The 23,613-nt window shown below is 56.8% G+C and overlaps 1 protein-coding gene across 1 annotated transcript in view; it reads right to left on the reverse strand.

Annotated features, from left to right (window-relative positions):
• The window catches only part of LOC117644778 (band 4.1-like protein 4), a 56,975-nt gene extending 35,138 nt beyond the window's left edge, over nucleotides 1-21,837 (reverse strand). Inside the window, exons 1-2 of the mRNA XM_034384395.1 lie at nucleotides 21,261-21,837; nucleotides 9,776-9,902 (exon numbers count right to left, since the gene is read on the reverse strand). Coding sequence (XP_034240286.1) covers nucleotides 9,776-9,859 — 84 coding nt within the window. The 5' untranslated portion in view covers nucleotides 9,860-9,902; nucleotides 21,261-21,837. The remainder of the gene's footprint in view (nucleotides 1-9,775; nucleotides 9,903-21,260) is intronic.
• Nucleotides 21,838-23,613: the final 1,776 nt, after the last annotated feature.

Consider the following 23,613-nt stretch of genomic DNA (forward strand, 5'->3'; position numbering starts at 1 on the left):
TGGTTGTCAGGGGGCCGCCGCCGTAGCCATACGTGCCCTTTTCAAGGGAGATGCGAAAAAAAAAGAGGGGTAGTCCTCCTGAAACAGGGCAACAATCAAACGAATTCAATTCCGCGCCCGTTTGCAAACCCAGGTAGGAGAGCGGCGAAAAAGTTGCTGGTTTTTTTTTTTTTTTTTTTTTTTCCGGAGCGCGGGATAGAAAATGAACCCGCGTAGATTTACGGCAAAGGGATAAACAACGAAAAAGTGGGCTGATATTTCACGGTGTGGGTCTTATTGCGAGGCGCGTGGTGGTGGTGTGCTCCTCGCACATTACCCTGATTGTTTTTTTCCCGACAGTGTAGTGAGGGCTGTGCGCTTAGCCGTGGTGGGCTGGCATACTACAGCACACACACACACACACACTGCCTCCCCCCCCCTCCTCCCCCTCCTCCCGGAGGCGCGGGGCCCAGCCAGCGCGGGAATGAAAGCCACGAGGGCTTCGCTCTCTCTCTGTGTGTGTGTGTGTGTGTGTGTGTTTGGGACAAGTGGTGCCTGGCTCCATTGCACCCAAACAGATAGCAATCGGGCCGAATAACAGGTACAGTCGTTAAAGCCCACAAGGCCGACGCACAGAGCGTCCTTCCCGATTGCATTTCGTTATGGGGCCACTTTATGAAGATGAGTGCAGACTGCGATTGGTCCTTGATATGTCCGACTTGGATCACCGGCCCGGCGAGCCGTTCGGTGAGGCCTTGTGCGACAGGGAGGCTCCCCAGGTGTTCCTCGCACCCGAAAGCAATAACCCGTAAAGTGGCGCGCCGTGTTCCAAGAGTGAGACAAGCCCGCCCGGAGCTACGGATCGGATAGTGCAACCTCTTCACCTCGATCGGGCAACGCGGCAAATATAATGGTACCCCTGCCCTACCCCTGCCCTGCCCTGCCCCGGCCCGACGGGGGTCCGAACCCCATCGCGTCGAACACCGGCCAGGCGCCAAATTTATGGAACGACCGAGTGGAGGTGGCCGCCCCACCGCTAGTTCGTCTTTCGGGGCGCTTCATCCGCGGCCCGAGATATGGAGCTACCCGCCGCACAGTGGGCCAGAAGACCGGTGGGGGCGGCCGAAACTCCAGACGCGTTTTGAGCTCCAGAGTCGCTAAATGGGAGTCGAACCGAACGTGTAACCCCACCAATGGGTTGCTCTCCGAACGAGGAATCCATTGGTGGGGTCACTACGTTCGGCTCGAGTCCAACTTAGCGACTCTAGAGCTCAAAACGAATTTTCCGCACCAAACTACCGCAAATTTTTTCCAGCGCGGGGGCCGTCCGCGACCGCGCTGCGTGAATTTATTTGGGCAGGGTGCGTTGCAGGGGAAGTCATTTTTCAGCGTTAAAGACTCGGCAATGCCGGCAATGCGTAAACTTTTGAAGGAAGTATCGTCCCCACCCGCCCACAACTCTCTCTCTCTCTCTCTCTCTCTCTCTCTCTCTCTCTCTCTCTCTCTCTCTCTCTCTCCCTCTCCTGCTCCTTAAAACCCCCACACGAGTCGCATAGCTCGACACAGCGCCCCACCCCAGAGGGGTCTTACCGGTCAGGGGCGCTACAACCCCCTGTCCTTCCTGCCCCCCCTCCCCCCTCCCCCCGGACCCTCCCTGAATATCTGCACATTGCCTCCCCTGCCTGCAAGTGGTCCTCTCTGCCCGGCTACTTAATAACACAGTGCTATCTCAGGCAGAGAGAGAGAGAGGGAGGTGGGGTGGGGTGGGGGGAGGTGACTTTGGGCAGTACCAACGCGCGCGCAGAGTTGTGAGGGCGACCTGGGGCACGACACCGACCGACCCAAGGAGGGGCAGGAAATTGAGGGATGGAGATAGAGGCCAGGGGCCAGAGAGGAGAGAGAGAGAGAGAGAGAGAGAGAGAGAGAGAGAGAGAGAGAGAGAGAGAGAGAGAGAGAGAGGGGAGGGGGTGGGGGAGGGAGGGGCGGGCAGTACAAGGGAGAGTGGAGGGCGAATGGGGAGTTACACCGCCGACAAGAGGGCGGAATGACTGGAGGGAAGAGGCCAGGCACAGAGAGGAGAGAGAGAGAGAGGAGAAGAAGAGAGAGAGAAGAGAGAAAGAGAGAGAGAGAAGAGGGAGGGTGGGGGGAGGGGAGGACTTGGGCACCAACGCGCGCGCAGATGAGGGGGCTGGGACGACACCCACCGCCCGGAGGCGGAAATTTAGGGATGGAGATAGAGGCCAGGGCCAGAAAAAGAGAGAAGAGAGAGAGAAGAGAGAAGAGAGAAGAGAGAGAGAAGAGAAGAGAGAAGGAAGAGGACGGCGCACTCATGAGGGTGCGTCTAGCGAACCCGCCGGCGCTGCGGAGGGCCACCCACAACAACAAGAGACCAAGCAAGGTAGCCGTAAGAGCGCAAAAGCACAACAAGCAACGAACCACCCTTCCCTCCTTTCTGCAGTGTACGAGTGCGCGAACTCGGAACTGGAATTTCATGTCCCGTGCACGCACAAAGCAAAACAGAAGATAGACAATAAAATAAAGAAAAGAAGAAGAGAAGAGAGAGAAGAAGAAGAAGAAGAAAGGAAAACACGCAGTTCATCCTTCTAGCTTCGCTTTCTAGCTGCTCTTCGCCCCTCGGCAGCCCCCCGGCCCTGGCCCTTGCATGTGTCCTGTTGGGCCCTGCACAAAGCCAATCCCGCAATCCGATTCCCTTTCCCTTTATTCCCCTCCTTGCTTTCGGCTTTCAGTGTGTACGCAGTGCGCGGGACTGTGAGAGTGGAAAAATTCAATAAGTCAGTGCAGCAAACAGCACCAACAGTGTTATTGTCCTTTTTTTTCTAAATAAGGGATTCTTGGTATTTGAACCCGGGTCCGTTTGATTTCACCCCTTTTGACTCGCCGGCTCTCTCTCTCCACATTCGCGCGCTGCTTGTACGTGGCGGCAGGCGACATGGCGGGCTGATTTATACCCTTCCAATTCCGCTTTCTCTCTCTCTCTCTCTCTCTCTCTCTCTCTCTCTCTCTCTCTCTCGTGTTCCTGCTGTCGAATGTGCGCACTAGTCCGTTCGATAGGTATCCCTCAAACGACCGCAAATAAGGGAGTGAGGGGAGAGGGGAGAGAGAGAAAGAGAGAGAGGGGGAGAGAGAGAGAGGGGAGCGTGTACTAGACATGGAGGAGGATGATCGTCAAGACGGAGACGACGAGTGTACGCGTGGATGGTGCCCGGAGTGTGGAAGACAGTTGGATCGACGGTGGGGGTGGGGGTCGCCCCGGGACGCGGGCCCTCCACTCTTAAAACCCCGATAGGTAGGCGACTCGCATGACAGCCGCCCGCTTTGCCGAAAGACGAATCCATTGGTGGGGTCACACGTTCGGTTCGAGTCGCATCTAGCGACTCTGGAGCTCAAAACGCGTCTAGAGTTTCGGCCGCCCCCACCGGCCTTCCGGCCCACTGTGCGTCGTCTCCGCCGGGGAATCCTGGCACTGGCAGGGCGGCAGGGCATTGACGAGCGGGGCTGCTGCGCAGCTCGAGATTAGTGGATTAACGGACGCAAGTTGAGTGCAGCGTGGCGGCGCGGGGGCGGACGACGGGGAGGTGCTAAAAAGCCGGAGACAAGTGAATCGAGGGAGCGGCCGTCATCCCGGCGGGGCTGGCGGGGGTGGCGGGGGTCCTCTGGGGCACCTCTTCACCCGCCGTCATTAACCCCCGCCCGGCTCGGCCGCCAGCTCGGCCAGGCCGCATCGTAAACCGCGCCACCCCCGCCGCTCCCCGGGGGTGTAAAACGGCGCGCGAGGGTCGCCGTCGTGGGGCGTCGTGGGGCGACGCCGCCAACCCTTTCACTTTTTCCCGGCCTTCCCTCCGGCACCGCGACCACCGTCGCCTTGCGCGCGTCCCCACGGCACCGCGCCGCACAGTGGGCCAGAAGACCGGTGGAGGCGGCCAATGTTCTAGAAGCGTTTTGAGCTCCAGAGTCGCTAAACGGCACTCGAACCGAACGTGTGACCCTCGGATGGATTCCTCGTGCGGAGGGCAATCCATTGGTGGGGTCACACGTTCGGTTCGAGTCTCATTTAGCAACTCCGGAGCTTAAAACGCGTCTAGAGTTTCGGCCGCCTCCACCGGTCTTCTGGTCCACTGTGCGTCACCAGCAACATGGGATGGACTCCAACAGACGTCAACAACTTTGCGAGAAATGGAGTTGATCGACTCCCCAGTGCCCCACACCCACCAACGCTGCACCCTCTGCGGCCTCTCTCCCTCCCTTTCTCTCTCTCTCTCTTTTTCTCTCTCTCTCTCTTTTTCTCTCTCTCTCTCTTTCTCTCTCTCTCTCTCTCTCTCGCTCTCTCTCTCTCACACGGGACACCGAGGTCCAAAACAGATTCAAGAGGCAAAAAACAACAGAGAGAGGGGGCAAAAGTCGTCGTTATAAGCAGGTCTGGGACCACACGGCCGCCAAAGAGGGGCGCTAGCGCGACGCTAGCGCGAGCAAGCCTGCTTGCCTCTCCTGTGCATTTCATCCACTTTCGCCTTTTTCGTCGTGTCGCCTACACTTGTCGCGCGCCGGATAAAAACAACAACAACAACATCAAAAAACAAAGGTCAGTCGACTATTTCTCATCACGGCACCAAAAGGCAGCGAATCGGGAAAAACGACAACGGAGGTTGAAACGTCCCGCCAGTCCACAGCTAGCTCCACCCGGCGCCAGGCATTATTATTGAAGGGAAGGAGGGGAGGGGGTGGAGCAGCGGGGGAGGGGAGGGGGAGTGTTCTAAAAATCCTTCTTCCGCCATACGTGGGGCGTGCTGCAGGCGTATGACCGCACGGCCGGACCCTATCGCCAGCCGCCTCATTCCTTCGCTCCATCTGTCTCGCACTCACGGGGCCCGTGGCCTGCCCGCGGCGGTGCGAGGGAGACAGAGCGAAGGACTCTGCAGATCGACGTCCGCGTCACACAGTGGGCCAGAAGACCGGTGGAGGCGGACAAAACTCTAGACGCGTTTTGAGCTGTCCAGAGTCGCTACATGGGCCTCGAACTGGACGTGTGACCCCACCAATGGATTCCTCGTTCGGAGAGCAATCCATTGGTGGGGTCAACCGTTCGGTTCGAGTCCCATTTAGCGACTCTGGAGCTCAAAACGCGTCTAGTACTTTGGCCGCCTCCACCAGTCTTCTGGCCCACTGTGCGTCACAGCTGCCGGCCCTTGGCTCGCCCCTTCGACGCCCTTCGCGGAAAGGGGCGGCGGCGGGATTCGAACCCGGGGCCGCGCTGCCATAAAACGCGCGCCGAACACTGACGAAGTCGACAAGTGACGAAGGGGGAGGGGAGGACAGAAATCGGTCCGGCCGGCCGGGAGAGATTTCCGGAGGATAGGAAAGAAGGTGGTACACTGTCGAAAAGAAAGTACACCGTCAACAAAATCAAATCGACAAAAAAATAGCTTGATTTTCTAATAAAACTATCATAATCTTGACGAAGAGAAAAGAGTATGACTTGTTCACTGGGGATCAGTAAAAATATTTACAGTGTTAGTGGACTTGGTTCATCTTTTTAAATATTTTTTTTAACAATTCTTCCACCTTTATGTCGAGAATCCGAGCATTTTGCTCCGGAAAACCCTATGGTAATTTGAAAAGGGGAGGAGGCGGAGGTGAGCCTTGGCGAGCTTGCTGCTGGACATCCTCGCAGTGGAGCGGCTCGCTGGCGGCGGCGTTCATGGGAACTCTCCCACACAGTTTCCCACGACGGCCGTCTCGCTTCCCGTCCTTGTCGCACACATCCTTGGCAGTGTAGGCAGGACATTAGCCTCCAATCCGATGCACAGCGTGTGGCGCGAACCGCAGTGGATTTGTCAGAAGACCGACGGAGGCGGTCGAAATCCCGGACGCGTTTTGAGCTATCCAGAGTCGCTAAATGGGACTCGAACCGAACGTGTGACGCCACCGATGGATTGCTCTCCTCACGACTAGCCCATTGGTAGGGTCACACGTTCGGACATTTTTAAAATAAAAATCAGCCTTGAAATGGTCAACACGTGACGACCAAAATTTTGACAGTGCTCCGCACTCTTTCTCGGCGCCGCGGGATGCCCTTCCAGTGTGCCCTGCCGTCTCACGGCCTCTCCACCCCGTTTCCCATCCAGACAGACCCAAAGGCACTGCTGATGTACGCACGCTCTCAGGAGCACACACTCATAAGACACGGGGCAGGGAAGGAGGAGGAGGAGGAGGAGGAGGAGGAGGAGGAGGAGGAGGAGGAGGAGGAGGAGGAGGAGGAGGAGGAGGAGGAGGAGGAGGAAGAGGAGGAGGAGGAGGAGGAGGAGGAGGAGGAGGAGGAGGAGGAGGAGGAAGGAGGAGGAAGAGGAGGAGGAGGAGGAGGAGGAGGAGGAGGAGGAGGAGGAGGAGGAGGAGGAGGAGGAGGAAGAGGAGGAGAAGAAGAAGAAACACTGTAGCAACTCGTGGGTGGATGAAGCGTCTCCTCCTCACCTGGTTCACATCCCTTCAACGTTTTGTTATGGAAATGCGTGCGATTCGAAGCCTAAGCGCCGCCAAGTGTGGATCAGCCAGTGTACTCTCAGCCACACACACACACACACAGTCAGTGGAAACTGTGGAGGCATCCGCAGAGCATCCTAGCAGTGCATACGATAACGCATTCTAACGCTCGCGCCCATAAACACGGTCAGGGCGTACGCTCGGAGGCACGCATGCATAGGCATTGGCTTCGTTTCACCAGGCGCGTGTTGAACATGCGTAAACACACCTGTACCGCGTACGGCGTGTATCGTCTCCGGGAAACATCAGCCGAGCAGACGACACCGCGCACGCTTCAGCGGGCAGGGGCACTGGAAGTCGACACTCGCTGCGAGGAATCGATATGGGCAGGGCTGGGTCGGTGGCATGCACTCGCAGAAAGAAAGGTTCAACTTTTTCTGTCAGTGCCACCGTGCCCGGGCGCCATCATCTCTCTGAGGCACTCGCGGCGGTTTCGACCCAATAAAAGGTTGGCTGCCCGGCTCCTCAGTACCCGATGGTTGACGCTACTAGACCGGGCCTGATTACTCCTGCCCGCGGGGCACCTGCGTCTGTCTCTCTCGCACTCACGGGGCGTTGCACACGGGTGCGAGAGAGACAGACTGTGTGTTTACGCGCTGTCCGTCGTGACGACCGACGGACACGCATGTCCTCGAATATCATTAGGCAGACATGGAAGACATAAGAAGGGACACACTGCAAGGAGGGCACACTGCAAGACTCTCTCATACGCTCAGCTTGCAGAAAGGCATGCCATGCAGTGTGGTGTTACCAATCTTGAAAACCCTCTGGGAGAGCGAGGGGAATCAATAAGACGACACGGTTAGCAGTCTTTGTCCTTATCGCAGTGTCGCGGGAAACCAAGGGATGTGGACGCGCTCTGATACAACATGCACAGGCTGGCACGCTCTAGATACCCTGCCCGGAACAAAACGCTGCAGTTTCGCTGCAAAGCCGGTGTCAACTTGATGAACCGATAGCTGTAAAAAGGCAGCCTTTTGTATGCAGTTGGATACGATTCGTTGACAACGAGTATCCTCCCCCTTTTTCCTCTCTCTCTCTCTCTCTCTCTCTCTCTCTCTCTCTCTCTCTCTCTCTCTCTCTCTCTCTCTCCGCTCGCAAGCATGTTTTGACTGACAAAAAAGGGAAGGGGTTCAAATGTTGGTGTTGTTTTTGTTGCTGGTGCGCGTGTGCTTTGAATAATTGGTGTCTGGCTGGAGAAATAAGGTGTGCCGGGGATTGCTGCGGCGCCGTGGCACTGGAAGTGGACGGGGACGCGGGAACGCCGGGAATTTAGACCGAGTCTCTCTCTCTCTCTCTCTCTCTCTCTCTCTCTCTCTTCTCTCTCTCTCTTCTCTCTCTCTCTCTCCCCGGCAGCCTTTCTTATTCTCCAGGAAACCCCTGAAGGCTCGACGCGGATTTGCATCGCGGGCGCGTGTGTGTTAGGTTAGAGGGAGAGAGAGGGGAGGGGGAGGAGGAGGAAAAGTGAGAGACATTTGCTCTAATCGTAAACAGCCGGAAAACTGAACGAAAGGAAAACGACCATTAAATTGGCAGCTTTGGGTTAATGCACGTGATGAGTGGCGCCCCAGCCATTGCGCGCCGATGAATGAATGAATGAATGAATGAATGAATGAATAAATGAATGAATGAATGAATGAATGAATGAATGAATGAATGAATGAATGAATGAATGTCTCACTGATTGACTGCCAGCTTTCGCGTTGTTGGCATACAGGACATGAGCCCCGTCCCGTTTGAGCCCCGATGGTCTGAGCCCCGACCTGAGCCCCAACCTGAGCCCGGGTTTAGCCCCGACTTGAGCCCCCACCCAAGCCCCAATTTCCAGAGCCCCGGATTGAGCCCCGACCTGAGCCCCGTTGAGCCCCATTTGAGCCCCACTTGAGCCCCATTTGAGCCCCGCGATGAAATCACGCATTTTTGCATAATTTATTGCTATGGGGCTCAAGTGGGGCTCAAATGGGGCTCAAATGGGGCTCAAACGGGGCTCAGGTCGGGGCTCAATCCGGGCTCTGGAAATTGGGGCTTGGGTCGGGGCTCAGGTTGGGGCTCAGGTCAGGGCTCAGACCATCGGGGCTCAAACGGGACGGGGCTCATGTCCTGTATGCCGCGTTGTTTTGCCTGCATTCAGAAGGAAAAGGTCCCGCTGCTCTGCTCTCCCTCTGCATCCCCACCCCCCTTCCTCGCCCCCTTGCAGCCCTGCAACGCCGCGTACCAGAATAGGGCGCAAGCAACACACCAAAAAAGAAGATACATCGAGGCGAATTGATCACAGTCGCCGCTGCGCACTCCTACCACATTGGCGGGGAAAAATTCCCAGGACGCACCAGCGTCGAAAGGGTTGCCAACCCACAGTAAGCAGGCGGCCGAAGCTCTAGACGCGTTTCGAGCTCCAGAGTCGCTAAATGGGACTTGAATCGAACGAGTGACCCCACCAATGGATTCCTCTCCGAACGAGGAATCCATTGGGGTGGGGGTCACACATTCGAGTCCAATCTAGAACTGACGGCGCCCCCGATGACACTGCCATCATTTCCAAGCGAAGACCGTGCCATCCACGATGACGCTGTCTCAACTCGTCGACTGCAAATTTTGAAAGTGCCGGTGCCCATTCCACCAATTTTCCCAATCAATTAGCCTCTCGGAGGGATCAGTGTCGGAGGACACCTGAGAGGGCGCCGCTGGCGGGAAGCCTGGCTCCTGCAGGGGCCCTGCAAGGCGCCTGCCACCACAGCCTGGAACAGCATTGTCTGGCGTCCCCAGCGGCCTGGGCTGGGCAGGGCTGGGCTGGCCGAGGGTCTTGCTTTTCCCCCCCCCCCCCTTGATTCCGAATGCGGACGGCGCGGGACAGGTGGCTGGTGGTGGAAACAGCTGTTCCTCTCTCCGCCGTGCCGTGCCGCGCCGTGCCCACTCCCCTTCACCGGGCCCGTCCCCCGGCACGGTGTCTTTGTCACCGCCCTTTCTGCGGTCATCTCGGGCCTTACGCCTCGAGCAGACCGTATTTCCGGTCCCACAGTGGGTTAGAAGACCGGTGGAGGCGGTCAGAATCCCCGACGCTTTTCGAGCTCCAGAGTCGCTAACCAGGACTCGAACTGAACGTGTGACCCCACCATTGGATTCCTCGTTCGGAGAGCAATCCATTGGTGGGGTCACACGTTCGGTTCGAGCCCCACTTAGCGACTCTGGAGCTCGAAACGCGTCTGGAGTTTCGGCCGCCTGCACCCAGGTTACTCAGCCTTACCTGTATCTCCTGCACCAGCTCCTGCTCGTCCAGCAGCACCACCTTGCAGTGGAACGTGCGCACCTTCTTGCAGAAGCAGCCCATGGTGGCCGCGTCGAACTCGCTACCGGAGCATGGCGAGCTTCACCTACGAACCAAACAAAACACGACGTCAGAAACGCAACAGTACAACACCGTGCCACTTCTCCTGCTGTGACTATTTGTCCAGCAAATCGAGACATTCATACTGGCGGCCTACACAGTGTGCTAGCACCGTTACCGGCTCATTTTTAACAGTGCCGCGGTATGGCTTTACTGCGCCACGCCCCACCGGACGGCCACACGGCAATGCACAGTATCGTTACAGGCGGCAGGTAATCTAAGCGCGTGGAGTCGCGGGACACAGTGGGCTAGAAGACCGGCGGAGGCGGTCAAAATCCTGGACGCGTTTTGAGCCCCAGAGTCACTAAATAGCACTCGAACCGAACGTGTGGCCCCACCAATGGACTCCTCTCCGAAAGAGGAATCAATTGGTGGTGTCCGGTTCGAGTCCCATTTAGCGACTCTGGAGCTCAAAACGCGTCTAGACTTTCGGCCGGCTCCACCGGTCTTCTGACCCACTGTGGGGACAAAGACTCCGCCCCCGGAGGATGGAAATGAGAAACACAACACTCTGCAGTGGAGTGGGTGCGATATCAGCAGCCTCCGGTATGAAGCAATAGCGATAACGATAATCCGATAATGCAGACGCAATGGCCGCCAGACCCATTCCAAACCGTTAGGAATTTACGACCTTCAGGGCGTCGCCTGGACAGAGAGGGGGGGGGGGGGGGAGAAAGGAATAGACGAACCAGTCAGGGACCAAACGGAGCGAGAGCGAAGTCGGAGCACTCCAGGCGTCCGGCCTGCTGTGCTCTTGCTGACTTTGAATTATCTCAGCAATTAGCTCAGGGTAAAAATACCAACGGGTCCTGGGGTTAGATTAGAGGCTCTGGAGCTCAAAAAATGGTCCGGGATTTTGACCGTGGTCTTCTGGCCCACTGTGAAATGAGCATTTTACACGTCGACAAGATTTATTTTACACAGCGCGCAGTGCATACAACAGTGACGTATCGTCGTAAAACCGTAAACCGCGGTATTGCGATGAGTCGCCCCCATCGTTAAAACAGAGAGAGAGAGAGAGAGAGAGAGAGAGAGAGAGAGAGAGAGAGAGAGAGAGAGAGAGCGCTGCTGCAGGACGGCGTGGAATAATCAGAATGGAAATATGAGAATGCCTGTAACGAGCGCCACACCTTGGAGGTCAACAACTCCGCCGTCACTAACCTGCCCGACGGGCGGCTGCAGGCCCCTGCTCCCGATAACCGTAAGGTGCACTATAAACCAGTGCGAAATCGATACGTCGCCGAGAGATCGCAATCAAACTAAGTTACCGATCTTAGTTGAGGAGGGGAGGGTATGGTCGCTCGGGCTGTGACTCGTCGCGACACTGGGTGGTTCCAGTCAAATGGGGCAGTGTGTGGGTCAAAAACTCCAAAAAAATTCTTTGGCAGTTTTTGATTTTTGAAAGCAATTAGTTCGCAATCGAACTAAGAGACCGATCTTAGTTGAGGGGCCTTAGCGGGGGAATGCGGTCACTCGGGTTGTGACTTGTCGCGATACTGGGTGGTCCTAGTCAAATGGGGCAGTGTGCGGAGCAGAAATTCCAAAATAAGAGTATCCCTACATAGTTCTTTGGCAATGTTTTGATTTTTGAAGCAATTACTTTGGACAAAAATGCCCACAATCTTCGACAAATTTCAAAATTTCTTTTTTTTTCTGAGTTTACGAAGAGTGTTTGATGTAAAAACCTGTGACTGTGTGGTCCTGACCGCGATGGCGCTGTGACCGGACGGTTTTCCTGAAAGTGGAGTGGCGCGCCTCGTTTGGAGTTGCAAGAACGGCGCCGCAATGTCCGCTACACTGTTGCCGCCCCCCCCCTCCCCGGCCGCACCTGCGCTGTAATCCGGGCCGACACTACGTCCCCCGGATTTGTAGTTGTTTTTGCGCTCTTTGCGGCGTCGCGCCCGGACAAACCGTCGACACGACGGCCCGAGGTGTAACATTGTTGCTCTCACTCCCTTCGGCGATGACTTAAGGCCACGCCCTTTCCCACACCGTAAAACGCAGAAACGGAGCCAAATCTTACCTCCCCACTTGCAGCCATCTCATCCACCTCCACCTTCCAGCCCCCCCCCCCCCCCCAAGCCCATTGCGTATATAGGGCCGTGTACTCTGTAATTTAACCCCTTTGCTCGGCCTGGGATCGTGTAGGGTGGTGTTGGATGGGCCAGGCGGGGGGCTAGGGGGCACACTGGAGGACTGGAGGCAAGGGAAAATCGGTGGGAGAGGAAGGGAGAGAGGATGGGATGTGCGATGGGGAGGGAGAAGAATGAGTGGGAAAGGAGGGGAAGAAAGGGTAGGGCGCGACGCAAAAAAACTATCTCCAGAATTTTCAAAATTATCGCTAGAAAAAAAAATATAAATTCACGACGGTTCCACGTAAAATAACAAAGAATATTTGTGAATTCATGAGGGAACCTTCGGCAACATTTTTTCCAGAGGCACCTTCGTTACTCCCCAATATGTTTCTTTCTTACTGTGTGGGCGAAAAGCAAAGGTGCGTATGAAGGATATCCGTGCGAACACGAGGGCAGAAAGAGAGAGAAGGGGGGGGGGATGGAGAAAAAGGAAGGACAGAAGCGAGGTGAACACGGCTTGGCGGCAAAATCCCCCGCGACAGATGAGGCCCATATATGTCTTTCTGCCGGCGTTAGTCTGCAGATACATAGACAGCAAAACAACTGGCAAGAACGGTGGAGTGCGAATCTACTCCACGTTATCAGAGGCAAGGGAGGCGCGTTTCTCCCGGACCACAAAAGCCAACTGTGCCTACACTGGCATGAATCACGCGGCGTCCTCTCTGGCAGTGTACTCTACCGAACCCCAATCCCAGGCCGTCTTGAGGTTATTAATCCGAATCAGAGCGCCGGGCGACCAAATTGCTTCTTCGGAAAAGCGTTCATCTCGGCGGGTCAGGCTGCATTGGGCCCCTCTCTCTCTCTCTCTCTCTCCTCTCTCTCTCTCTCTCTCTCTCTCCTCTCTCTGTCTCAATCTCTCACACTTTATTGCGGGCCCAGGAATCCACCACGTCCCTCTACAGGTGAGGTCACGAGCCGTAACGAACCAATCATTTTCGACCTCTTTCCCTTCTTTGTCGTTTCTCTCTCTTTCTCTCTCCCCAGTTTATTTATTTTTTTGACGACGCCTCCCTTGCTCGACTCCTCGTGCCCGGGGCGGTAGGTGAGCCGTCGGAGTCAAGTGAGGTGGATCGGGCCGGCTCAGGTCTGCTGGGCCGGGCCGGGCCGAGTCGAGCCGCACAGTGGGCCAGAAGACCGGTGGAGGCGGCCGCAATCCCGGACGCGTTTTGAGCTCCAGAGTCGCTAAATGGGACTCGAACCGAACGTGTGACCCCACCAATGGATTGCTCTACGAACGAGGAATCCATTGGTGGGGTAGCACGTTCAGTTCGAGCCCCATTTAGCGACTCTGGAGCTCAAAACGCGTCTAGAGTTTGTCCGCCTCCACCGGTCTTCTGGCCCACTGTGTGGGCTGAGCCGAGGCAGGGCAAGGCTGACGCCCCCGCCCAGGTAAGGCCGGGCACGAGCATGGCGTAACCGACATCCATTGTGTCCAACACGACCCAGAGCACGATGCATGAAGGGCCTATAGCACGCGCGCCACGCCGGGCCGTACCCGATCAGACTGTGGCCAAGCCCTGGGGAAGTCTTCAAGAGACACACACCGTGTTTCCTGCGAGCGATTTTTTGGGGCTTTCGGAAACTTGCTCGCCGCCTGACCCGCTTCCCCCGTTTCTCTTTCATTTTTCAGTAAAGCCCCCAGGCGTCAGACCGACAGGCTGTGTGTGCCGCGATGTAAAAGGAGGCTGTGTGTGTGTGTGTGTCTGTGTGTTTCGGGGGTAGGGTTCAGCCCGAGGGCTTTGCGCTGCCGACGCTTAGGTAACTCACATGCGGCACCCACACATACACTCACACTCACTCACACACACACACAACATACACACACACACACACACACACTTACGAGTCTTACCGCCGCAAAATCCGTGTCTCTCGTGTTTGACTTGATTACCAATTTGGCGGAGCATTCCGCCGTCGAGCGAAATTTGTCATGCCTGCAACTACATTAGTCGGTCCGCACAAACACACACACACACTGCCAAGAAGAAAGACGATGCTAATGGCCTGATGGCCGGCCGGCCAGACCGACCGACCGACCGGTGGACCGGTCCGAACGCACACAGGTAGAAAACGGTACGATATGAACAGGTAGACAGCCCCGCCCCCTCGGCGGCCTACCCGCCCACCGCCCCCCACCTCCACACACACAAACACACACACACGGTGAACGTTCACAAAGCGGTTGTGCTGTACGGCCCATGCATGCCTAGATGAGTCATATGCTCGAGGGGCTGCGTGCACGGCGTGCACAGAGCATAAGGAGGCAGGGGGAGAAATATAGGTGCGCTCCACACGTACTTCGGAAATAACTTGATTTTTTTTTCGTCTGGGGTGACCCCACCGATGGATTCCTCGTCCGGAGAGCAATCCATTGGTGGGGTCACACGTCCGGTTCGAGTCCCATTCAGCGACTCTGGAGCTCAAAACGCGTCTAGAGTTGTGGCGCGCCGGCGCCGGTCTTCTGGCCCACTGTGCAATGCTTTGGGTTTATTTATAGGCGCGGCGTTCTCCACAAACGCGCGCCGCGGCGGATGCGCCTTGCGCGCCGTGCGCCCTCCCCCTTTCTTCTGAAGCTGTTTCCATACGCAACCCGCGCATACACACACACACACACACACACACACACACACACACACACAAACGGACACACTATTGTTTTCCCGACTTTTTAAATGGATGTGGAATGTATTTCATATGCATTCGGCCACCCTCCCCTTTGTGCCGTGGTTGGCCACCTCAAGTGCTCCGTCGCTCCGTCTCTCTCGCACCCCTAGCATACCCTACGAGAGAGCGAGAGAGAGACGTTTCAAAATTCGCGCCATTGGGCGGAAGAATAACGCGAGGGACGTTTCTATTTACCGGGGGATTTAGGGAGGGCGACTCTCTGTCTCTCTCGCACCCGCGGGGCGGTCCGTCTGGGTGCGAGAGAGACAGAGAGTCCGGAGGCAGCGAGGGAAGAAAACGGGGGCGGAAGGGTTGGTCACCCATTGCTACCTACACTTGGCAATGACACCCTCTGGTCACTTTCACGAAAAGTAAAATAAGAGGAAAACATGAAAAATTTAGCTTTGGCGATACAGTGATAAGGTGCAATCGACCGGAAAACACTACAAAAAGTGATTTTTCTCTGCTCTCGAATAAGTCCGCTGGCCCCAAGTTGTCCCCCTCCGTTGAGAGCAGTGCCTCCGTCGGGGCGTCGGGGGCGTCGGGGGCGCTGGTGACGCAACGACAAATAGGGGCACAACTCCCACATATCATAGCGCGACGCAGCGGCGCAGCCTTGTAACAAACAGGGCGCGATCCGTTACGGTGTCAGCGGCTCGGATGACAATCAGGCGGCAGTGCCGCGCCAAACGAGGAGGTGGACGACGGCGTACAGTGGGCCAGAAGACCGGTGGAGGCGGCCGAAACTCTTAGACGCGTTTTGAGCTCCAGAGTCGCTAAATGGGACTCGAACCGAACGTGCGACCCCACCAATGGACTGCTCTCCGAACGAGGAATCCATTGGTGGGGTCACACGTTCGGTTCGACTCTGGAGCTCAAAACGCGATCTAGAGTTTCGGCCGCCTCCACCAGGGAGGCAGCCGCAAGGTTCTTGGAGGACGCGGCAGAGGCAGCTGAAAAGGAAACCCACCGCTACGGGGAAGCGAGCGAAAGTCTAAAACGGTGCAGAGTGCCATCACTCGTACAGCGCACACCACATTGACGTGTCATTGTTGCCCTTCCACGGCAATTAGACACTTTCCAGTGGCGGCCCCGCCGAGTCGCGGTAAACGGTCTTCTTCAGCGCAGCAACATCAAACAACAACAACAGCAGCAACAGCAACAACAGCAGCAGCAACAACAAGCAGCAGCAGCAGCAGCAGCAACAACAACAGCAGCAACAACAACAGCAGCAACAACAACAGCAGCAACAACAACAGCAGCAACAACAACAACACAGCGACAACAACAACAACAGTAGCAGCAGCAACAACATACTGGTCCAGCTGGCCGGCGGTTACACTCCCGAGCGAATAACGCTTTTCGAAAAAGCATCAAATATGCAAAGCACACTCAAGACGCCTTCCCGGCCCATTTTGAGAGGCGGAGGCGGCGGCGGCGTTACCAGTGGAGTGGTGGCGGCAGGGGGCCGCGCCTGTGCCTCGTGAATGCTGCATCAGCGCGCGCAGTTAGGGACGGTCCGTTTGCACCTCAACATTTCCTTCTTCGAGCCTAAAACGGCGGGGCGCGGCGGGGACGTCCCGCAGGGCATAAACACGGCGAACGCGCCAAACGGCCCCAGAAAGGACCGAACCGAGCCACGGCACTGTATCGTCTGCAGGCCCTATACAGTGTAGGGGGAGGCTTGCCGATCATGCCAATGCCTACACGCCTGTACAGGGCTGCACAGTGGGCCAGAAGACCGGTGGAGGCGGCCAAAACTTATTTTTTCCGTGAATTTCCACAGTGCAGAAAGGTCTGCTGGGGCCTCACAGTTGATGAAGATGATGCGACACGAGTCGGATGAACAGACATACAAACAGACTAAAGGACTAAAGAACATACTCCCCCCCCCCCTCTCTCTCTCTCTCTCTCTCTCTCTCTCACCCTCTGGAAGGCGGGAAGCTGCGCGGGGATCTATCGCCAGCGACTCGCACATAATCAGAGATAAAGCCACAGAGCACGCGTGGCGAGGCGGCAGCACGCGGTCGCGATGACAGGCCGACCCCCACACCGTAAAGCGGGGAGCGACGCCCGCGTTAAAATTTGTCCAAACCGCCGCCACCCCACCGTAAGTGTGTGTGTGTGTGTGTGTGTGTGTACGCGCGTGCGTGAGTCTTGACGACACGGCGCGTAAAAATGAAATCTTTTGGCGCGCGAAGGGGGAGAGAGAGAGAGGCACGCGGGAAATGGCCGATAAAAGGGAGAGAGGGAGAGAGAGAGAGAGAGAGAGAGAGGAGAGAGAGAGAGAGAGAGAGAGAGAGAGAGAGAGAGTCGGCATTTCAATCCCGCTCGCTGTTTCGACGCCCTGGGTCCGCCTGGGTCCACGCTAATCAAAGGCGTTCTTCGCCATCCAGCAGGTGCCCAGGGCCATGCCCAATAACAGGAAACCGACGGACAGTTCCGGAAACTGGGTCAACGAATGGTCGCCCGAGCCGCCCGACAGCAACATTCCTCTTCCTCCCTCCTTCGAGGTTCCTCCCTCCGAACTGACGTAAAATTTCAAATTTCCCGCGCCCAGTTGCCATTGTGTCCTCATTTCCTGATTGATTTCGTGTCCCCGCCGGGGAGCCACGCGGCATCCGGCCACCTCTGTGATTGCCATCGCCAGGCCACCTCAAAGGGACACACACGCACGCACGCACACACACACACGGATCATCTGGCCCTACACTGTCGGCGCCCCCTCGCCGGTGTAAACAAGAGTCAAGCGGGAAAAAGTGAAAAATGGCCGCCTCTGATGACCGAATGAATCGACTCCGTTTCATCCCGGTTTTTTTTTTTTTTCTCTCTCTCCCTCTCTCTCTCTCTCTCTCTCTCGTGTTCATGTCATGTTGTGAGGCTGTCACCACTTGAAGAGTCCTCTGGCAAGAGTTTTTGGACGACTCTGTGGCCTGTATACTGTATGGAGTCGCAGCAAAACGTCAACAGTGCCTATCGTATTCAGTTGTTGCTTTGTTTGAAAAATAAAATCAAATGAAAGGACAGTAACAACAACAACAAAAACGACGACAACAACAACAACAACAACAGAAAAATCTGAGGGATGGCAAAAATGGAACAAATACTCTAAACCAAAATTACGACATATTTTTGGGGAAAAAATGAATTTTCCGTCGGCAAAAATGTCAAAAACCAATCCAAAAATGTGAAAAACAGCGGCCAACGAACCCAATTTAGCGAATACTCGAAAGCAAAGCGCTCGTTTCGCGAGTCGGGGCTGCTCCATTGCCCGTCGTGACAATCGAGCCCGGACAAAGAAAAACCGGTCCGGCGAAAAATCAAGGAGACTTTTCCGGACGCAGCGGCGCGTGATCGAAAAGAGTTTCCCTCATAAAGTGCCGCCCCGGTTCTCATTTGTCGGTCCCGGCCGCGCACAGTGGGCCAGAAGACCGGTGGAGGCGGCCAAAACAACGGACGCGTTTTGAGCTCCAGAGTCGGTAAATGGGACTCGAACCGAACGTGTTACCCCACCAATGGACTCCTCGTTCGGAGAGCAATCCATTGGTGGGGTCAGACGTTCGGTTCGAGTCCCATTCAGCGACGCTGGAGCTCAAAACGCGTGCGGGGATTTTGACCGCCTCCGTCGGTCTTCTGGCCCACTGTGTCGCGTCGGTGTCAGCGACACAAATTGACAGCGTGTCTCCTTGCCACCTCCAATCGCGGACCAGACCAATCTCTCCTTTTTGTTTCGTCGTCCGTCACTTCCTCCCCGCGCTCTGTCTCTCTCGCACCCGAGCGGCACTGCCCCGTGAGTGCGAGAGAGACGGAGGCCCCGCCCCTCGCAGCCTCAAAGAGAGACGCGTCTTGTATTTTTAGCCGGCGGGAAGAAGGAGAATCCAAGTCGAGTCTCTCGTTGGAGAGAGAGAGAGAGAGAGAGAGATAGGGAGAGAGAGGGGGGGGAGAGAGAGAGAGAGAGAGAGAGAGAGAGAGAGAGAGAGAGAGAGAGAGAGAGAGAGAGAGAGAGAGAGAGAGAGGAGGGCACATTGTCTCTCCGCCCGGACAAATTAGACACATGTAAACGAAATGCGAGAGCACTGCTATTCCCCGGCGTGTCGACAAGAGGCGCTCAGACTCTCTCTGCCGGCGGGGATTCAGGCACGGGCAGAAATCGACAAACTTCAGCTCAAATCTACTTCGAAAAAATCCTGGCTTCCTTTCATATGGCAAAAATTCCGGCTAACTCGACTATAAAAATGTCTTTGGTTCGCGCTAACTTTAGAGTCGGCTACTATTTTACTTTAAATGTTAATTTAGAAAAGAAAGAGAAAATCATGGTAATGGGGATGATAACCGAAGCCACCGAGTTTTAAAAAAATGAGCAAAAATAAAGAACCAACTGAGGAAACAAAACAGATTGCGCTCTAGCAGTCAAACGGCGCAACAACAACAACAACACTTAGGTACCAACCACAGCACACTAAAACAAAAGAAAAACAAAACAAAACAAAAACAAAAGAAAAACAAAAACAAAAGAAAAACAAAAGAAAAACAGAACAAAAACAAAACAAAAAAAACAAAAACAAAACAAAACACTGACGGCGCTCTTCCGGTCGAGCCTATAATAATCCCCGCTTCATTTCGCTTTGAGCGCATTTGGAAGAAAAACTCGTCGGTCGGGGGGATTTGCAGGGGTGGCTCACTTATTGATGGGATTGCAATTATAGAGGCCGCAAACCAGGTACGGCCCAAATTAGGCCATTATGCGACCGACTGGAGAGAGAGAGAGAGAGGGAGAGGGAGAGAGAGAGAGAGAGAGAGAGAGAGAGAGAGAGAGAGAGAGAGAGAGAGAGAGAGAGAGAGAGAGAGAGAGAGAGAGAGGCTGTACAGTGGCGGAATGGTTTCCCCGCGTGACAAATTAGCCCACCACTCGCGATGAATAGCTCCAATCTTGAGGAGCGACTCGGGGCAGAATGACAACGCCACGGCACGGCACCCTTTTCAAATTTCCTTCATTCTTTGACGGTAAAAAACAATGGGACGGTTATGAGCGGCGCGACAGAAGAGTTTCGATTCCGCCAGGCTCTGCACTCTGTGGCACTGCCTGAGACGCCACATTGTATTCATGCCAAAAAGCCTAGATTTTCATCGTTTTAGAGAGGACCCTTCACAAGACAGGTTCTGAAGTTCGAAAAAATGTGACCAGAAAGTGAACCTGGCTGGTTTTCAGCAGTGCATCACGCTAACCTTCCTTGGTGGTGTGAAGTTCCGGACTTTTCCCGCAGTGTAGGCGGCTTTTCCACACGAAGCCCTTAGCAAAAAGGCGTCTCGAGCATCGACACAGATGCCGAAAAGGGGTTGCCGGGTCAGAGAGGGACGCACCGAAATAAAATAACAAGGGGCTCGAGTGCCCGTAAACCACAAGGGCCGCACTCCAGAGCCCCCGGCTCGAGGCAAAAATCCCCAACGCGGCGTGGGGATTCGAACCCACGACGATGACGAATGGTCGAATAAAGTTTATTGCAACTCCCGCCTCGCCCTCTCAACCGGCGCGCACAACACACCTAGACGCACTACGCACGCGGCGCGGGAGGACGCGTCAAGGAGAGTCAGGGAAGGAGACACTTTTAAAAAATATGCATCCCGTGGGCCTCTGTCGTCGGCCTCGACGGCGTCTCTGCGTGCCCAACATGGCGAAGCAGGGCATGCTGGAGTACACCTGATCCGCACCCACACACACGCACCCACACACACACGGGTGGGGTACTGAGTAAGGAGTGTATCGCAGTGTGTGTATGTCCTGTGAATGTGTGTGTGTGTGTGTGTGTGTGTTGGTGACGTGTCGGAGCGCATGCCCACACACACCCGGCATGACCCAACAGAGAGCCCGCCCAGACGTAACATTATTTCCAGATGCACACTTTTGGCGATTCAATCTCTGCCCCCTTCCTCTCTCTCTCTCTCTCTCTCTCTCTCTCTCTCTCTCTCTCTCTCTCTCGCCACAAGCGCACTTGACGCGCAGGGCGACGACCAAGACAGGCCTTGTGCTCTGGGAGAATGGCGGACAACAAAAACGGCGACAACAACAACAAGAGGCCGCTCGCCCCCTGTTGCGCGCAGAATGCGCAGAAAGGGTTTTTAGTGGCGTCTGGCTCGCCTCTGGCACCAAGAGTGTCTCGAGGGCGCGGAGTTGCAGAGCATGCAGATGTCGCATTCATTCATTCATTCATTCATTCATTCATTCATTCATTCATTCATTCATTCATTCATTCATTCATTCATTCATTCATTCATTCATTCAGTGGGCCTGAAGACCGGTGGAGGCGGTCAAAATCCCGGACGCCTTTTGAGCTCCAGAGTCGCTAAATGGGACTCGAACCGAACGTGTGACCCCACCAATGGATTGCTCTCCGAACGAAGAATCCATTGGTGGGGTCACACGTTCGGTTCGAGTCCTGCTTAGCGACTCTGGCGCTCAAAACGCGTCTGGAGTTTCGGCCGCCTCCACCGGCCGTCTGGCAAATCCACTGTGCCATGCCGCCTCTACGGTGCATGCATACACTCACCTCCACACAGTGTGACTCCAGTTCCGCAGCACTAGCAGTGCAGCAGCGCGGCAGACCGGACTCCTCTTCGGCCCTACGGCCTGGCCGTGGTGCAGGTCCCGTACGAACCGCGCCGGAGAGGGGGCAACAGCCGGCCGCTCCTGGAGACACACACTCACACACACACACCAACACAGTCCCGTTGGAACTGCAGGGCCGGCGACGACGGGATCACAGTGCGGGGGCGGCACAGCGCGGCAAAAAAGGCCAGTCCTAGGGCCGGAGTCGAACCGGAGCCGTGTCAGAGCCGAGCCGGAGCCGAGCCGGAGCGGGGCGGTGAACCCGGGCGTGGCGGAGCGTGGCGACTGCAGGACTATTACCCGGAGCCGTGTCTTGACGCGCGCTACGCTCCGCGCGGCGGGCACACTACTTGTTGATCACTGGCAGCGCGCGCACTCACACACACACACACACGCGGATGCCAGGACCAGGATGCCGTCGTGCGTCCTCACGTCCTCCGCGGAGGCCAGGAGCGAGACCGGCTTGGGGCGGCCGTCGGCGGCCGATGACTCTGCCGGGCGCGGCGCGCAGCGTTCGCGGGTCGGGAGCGCACTGGCTCAGAGAGGCACGCCGCCGGAGTCCGCCTCCCTCCCCCCTCCCCCCGCCGACGCTCCGGCGGCGTCGCGGCGCCCCCCTCCCCCTCCACCACGAGCCGAGCGGCGCGAGCGGCGCCCGAGCAGCACGAAGGAAAGGCAAGACGGCCAGGACCCCGACCAGCAGGACCGCCAGGTCCCCGCCAGGTCCCTGCCCTCTGCAGCAGCACCGCGCAGCACGGCGACGGGCGTGAGCTGGCGTGAGCGCCGCGCGGCCAGCCGGCCGGCCGTCGGGGGCTCCAGCGGGTTCCAGGGTCCCTCCTGCAGGAGGCGCGTCCGGCAGGTACGGCCGCACAGCACCTGTCTGGCCTAGAGGACCTGGCCTGGGCCGCGCGCGCCGCACAGCGGGGCAGAAGACCGGTGGAGGCGGCCGAAACTCTCGACGCGTTTTGGGCTCCAGAGTCGCTACGCGGGACTCGAACCGAACGTGTGACCCCACCAATGGATTGCTCTCCGAACGAGGAGTCCATTGGTGGGGTCACACGCCCGGTTCGAGTCCCATTTAGCGACTCTGGAGCTCAAAACGCGTCTAGAGTTTCGGCCGCCTCCACCGCGACACTGCCTTAAGAGCAGAGCGCCCAGCAGGCGGGCAACCCAACGTGCGTCCCAGTCCAGCGGCAGGTCAGGCTGCGCGCCGGCGGCAGCGGCGGCGGAGGGGGCGCCTGGCAGGCAGGCCACCCAACCTGCACCTCGCGCACCCTTAAGTTCAAGACGACTCTCATTTTGTTTTTCGTGAATTCAACGTTCTATTTGAATCAAAATTGCGCGGTAGTCTTCATCGCAGGAAATTTCTGTCAATTATCGATTTTTCGCTCTTGGCGATGGCAAAGTACCGCACGGTTGGCCGCAATAATTTTTACCGTAGTCTCAGTTAACCGTTCCTATGGCACAGCGTCTACTTCTTTTTGGCGTCCGCGAGTGCTGCCCGCTGGCCCGGTGCGGCCGGCGCTCCAACCGGGTCCACTCCGAGTATGAATGAGATGACCCAGCCACCAGCTCCACCGCGACCGACCGGGCGGGCACGGCGGGCGGCAGCTTATCGCCACGCCACTGTCAACAGCGCCAAGTCGACACTGACCTACTGCTGGTGATGCGGTTTGGCACCGTCCGTCTGTCCACCCTCTAGACGCGTTTTGAGTCCCAGAGTCGCTAAATGGGACTCGAACCGAACGTGTGACCCCACCAATGGACTCCTCGTTCGGAGAGCAATCCATTGGTGGGGTCACACGTTCGGTTCGAGGCCTGTTCAGCGACCTCTGGAGCTCAAAACGCGTTCGGAGTTTCGGCCGCCTCCACCGGCCTTCTGGCCCACTGTGTGACGGCGTGACAGCTCCGACCCGCGATACGTTTCCCTCAAATTTATTGATGGCCCTCGGCTACCCCGGGGTGCCCGTCAGAGGCCGTCACCCGGCGGCCGGCGGGCTGGGCAGTGGGTCCGCCCGAACGGCGGAACGGCCCGAACCGAACCGGTTGGAGGTCGCGGAGGTCCCCAAGGTCCACCGCCACCGGGCGGCCCGTCCGGCCGGGCGGGTTGTGTCAACCCGTCAACCCGCGCGCGTTGCGTTCGTTGCGTTGGCCGGCCGGCCGGCCAGGCGGCGAAGCACGCGCCGCACAGTGGGCCAGAAGACCGGTGGAGGCGGCCAAAACTCTAGGCGCGTTTTGAGCTCCAGAGTCGCTAGACGGGACTCGAACGGAACGTGTGACCCCACCAATGGATTGCT

The sequence above is a fragment of the Thrips palmi genome, unplaced genomic scaffold (assembly GCF_012932325.1).
Source record: "Thrips palmi isolate BJ-2018 unplaced genomic scaffold, TpBJ-2018v1 HiC_scaffold_18, whole genome shotgun sequence".
In the NCBI taxonomy this organism is placed as follows: Eukaryota; Metazoa; Arthropoda; class Insecta; order Thysanoptera; family Thripidae; genus Thrips; species Thrips palmi.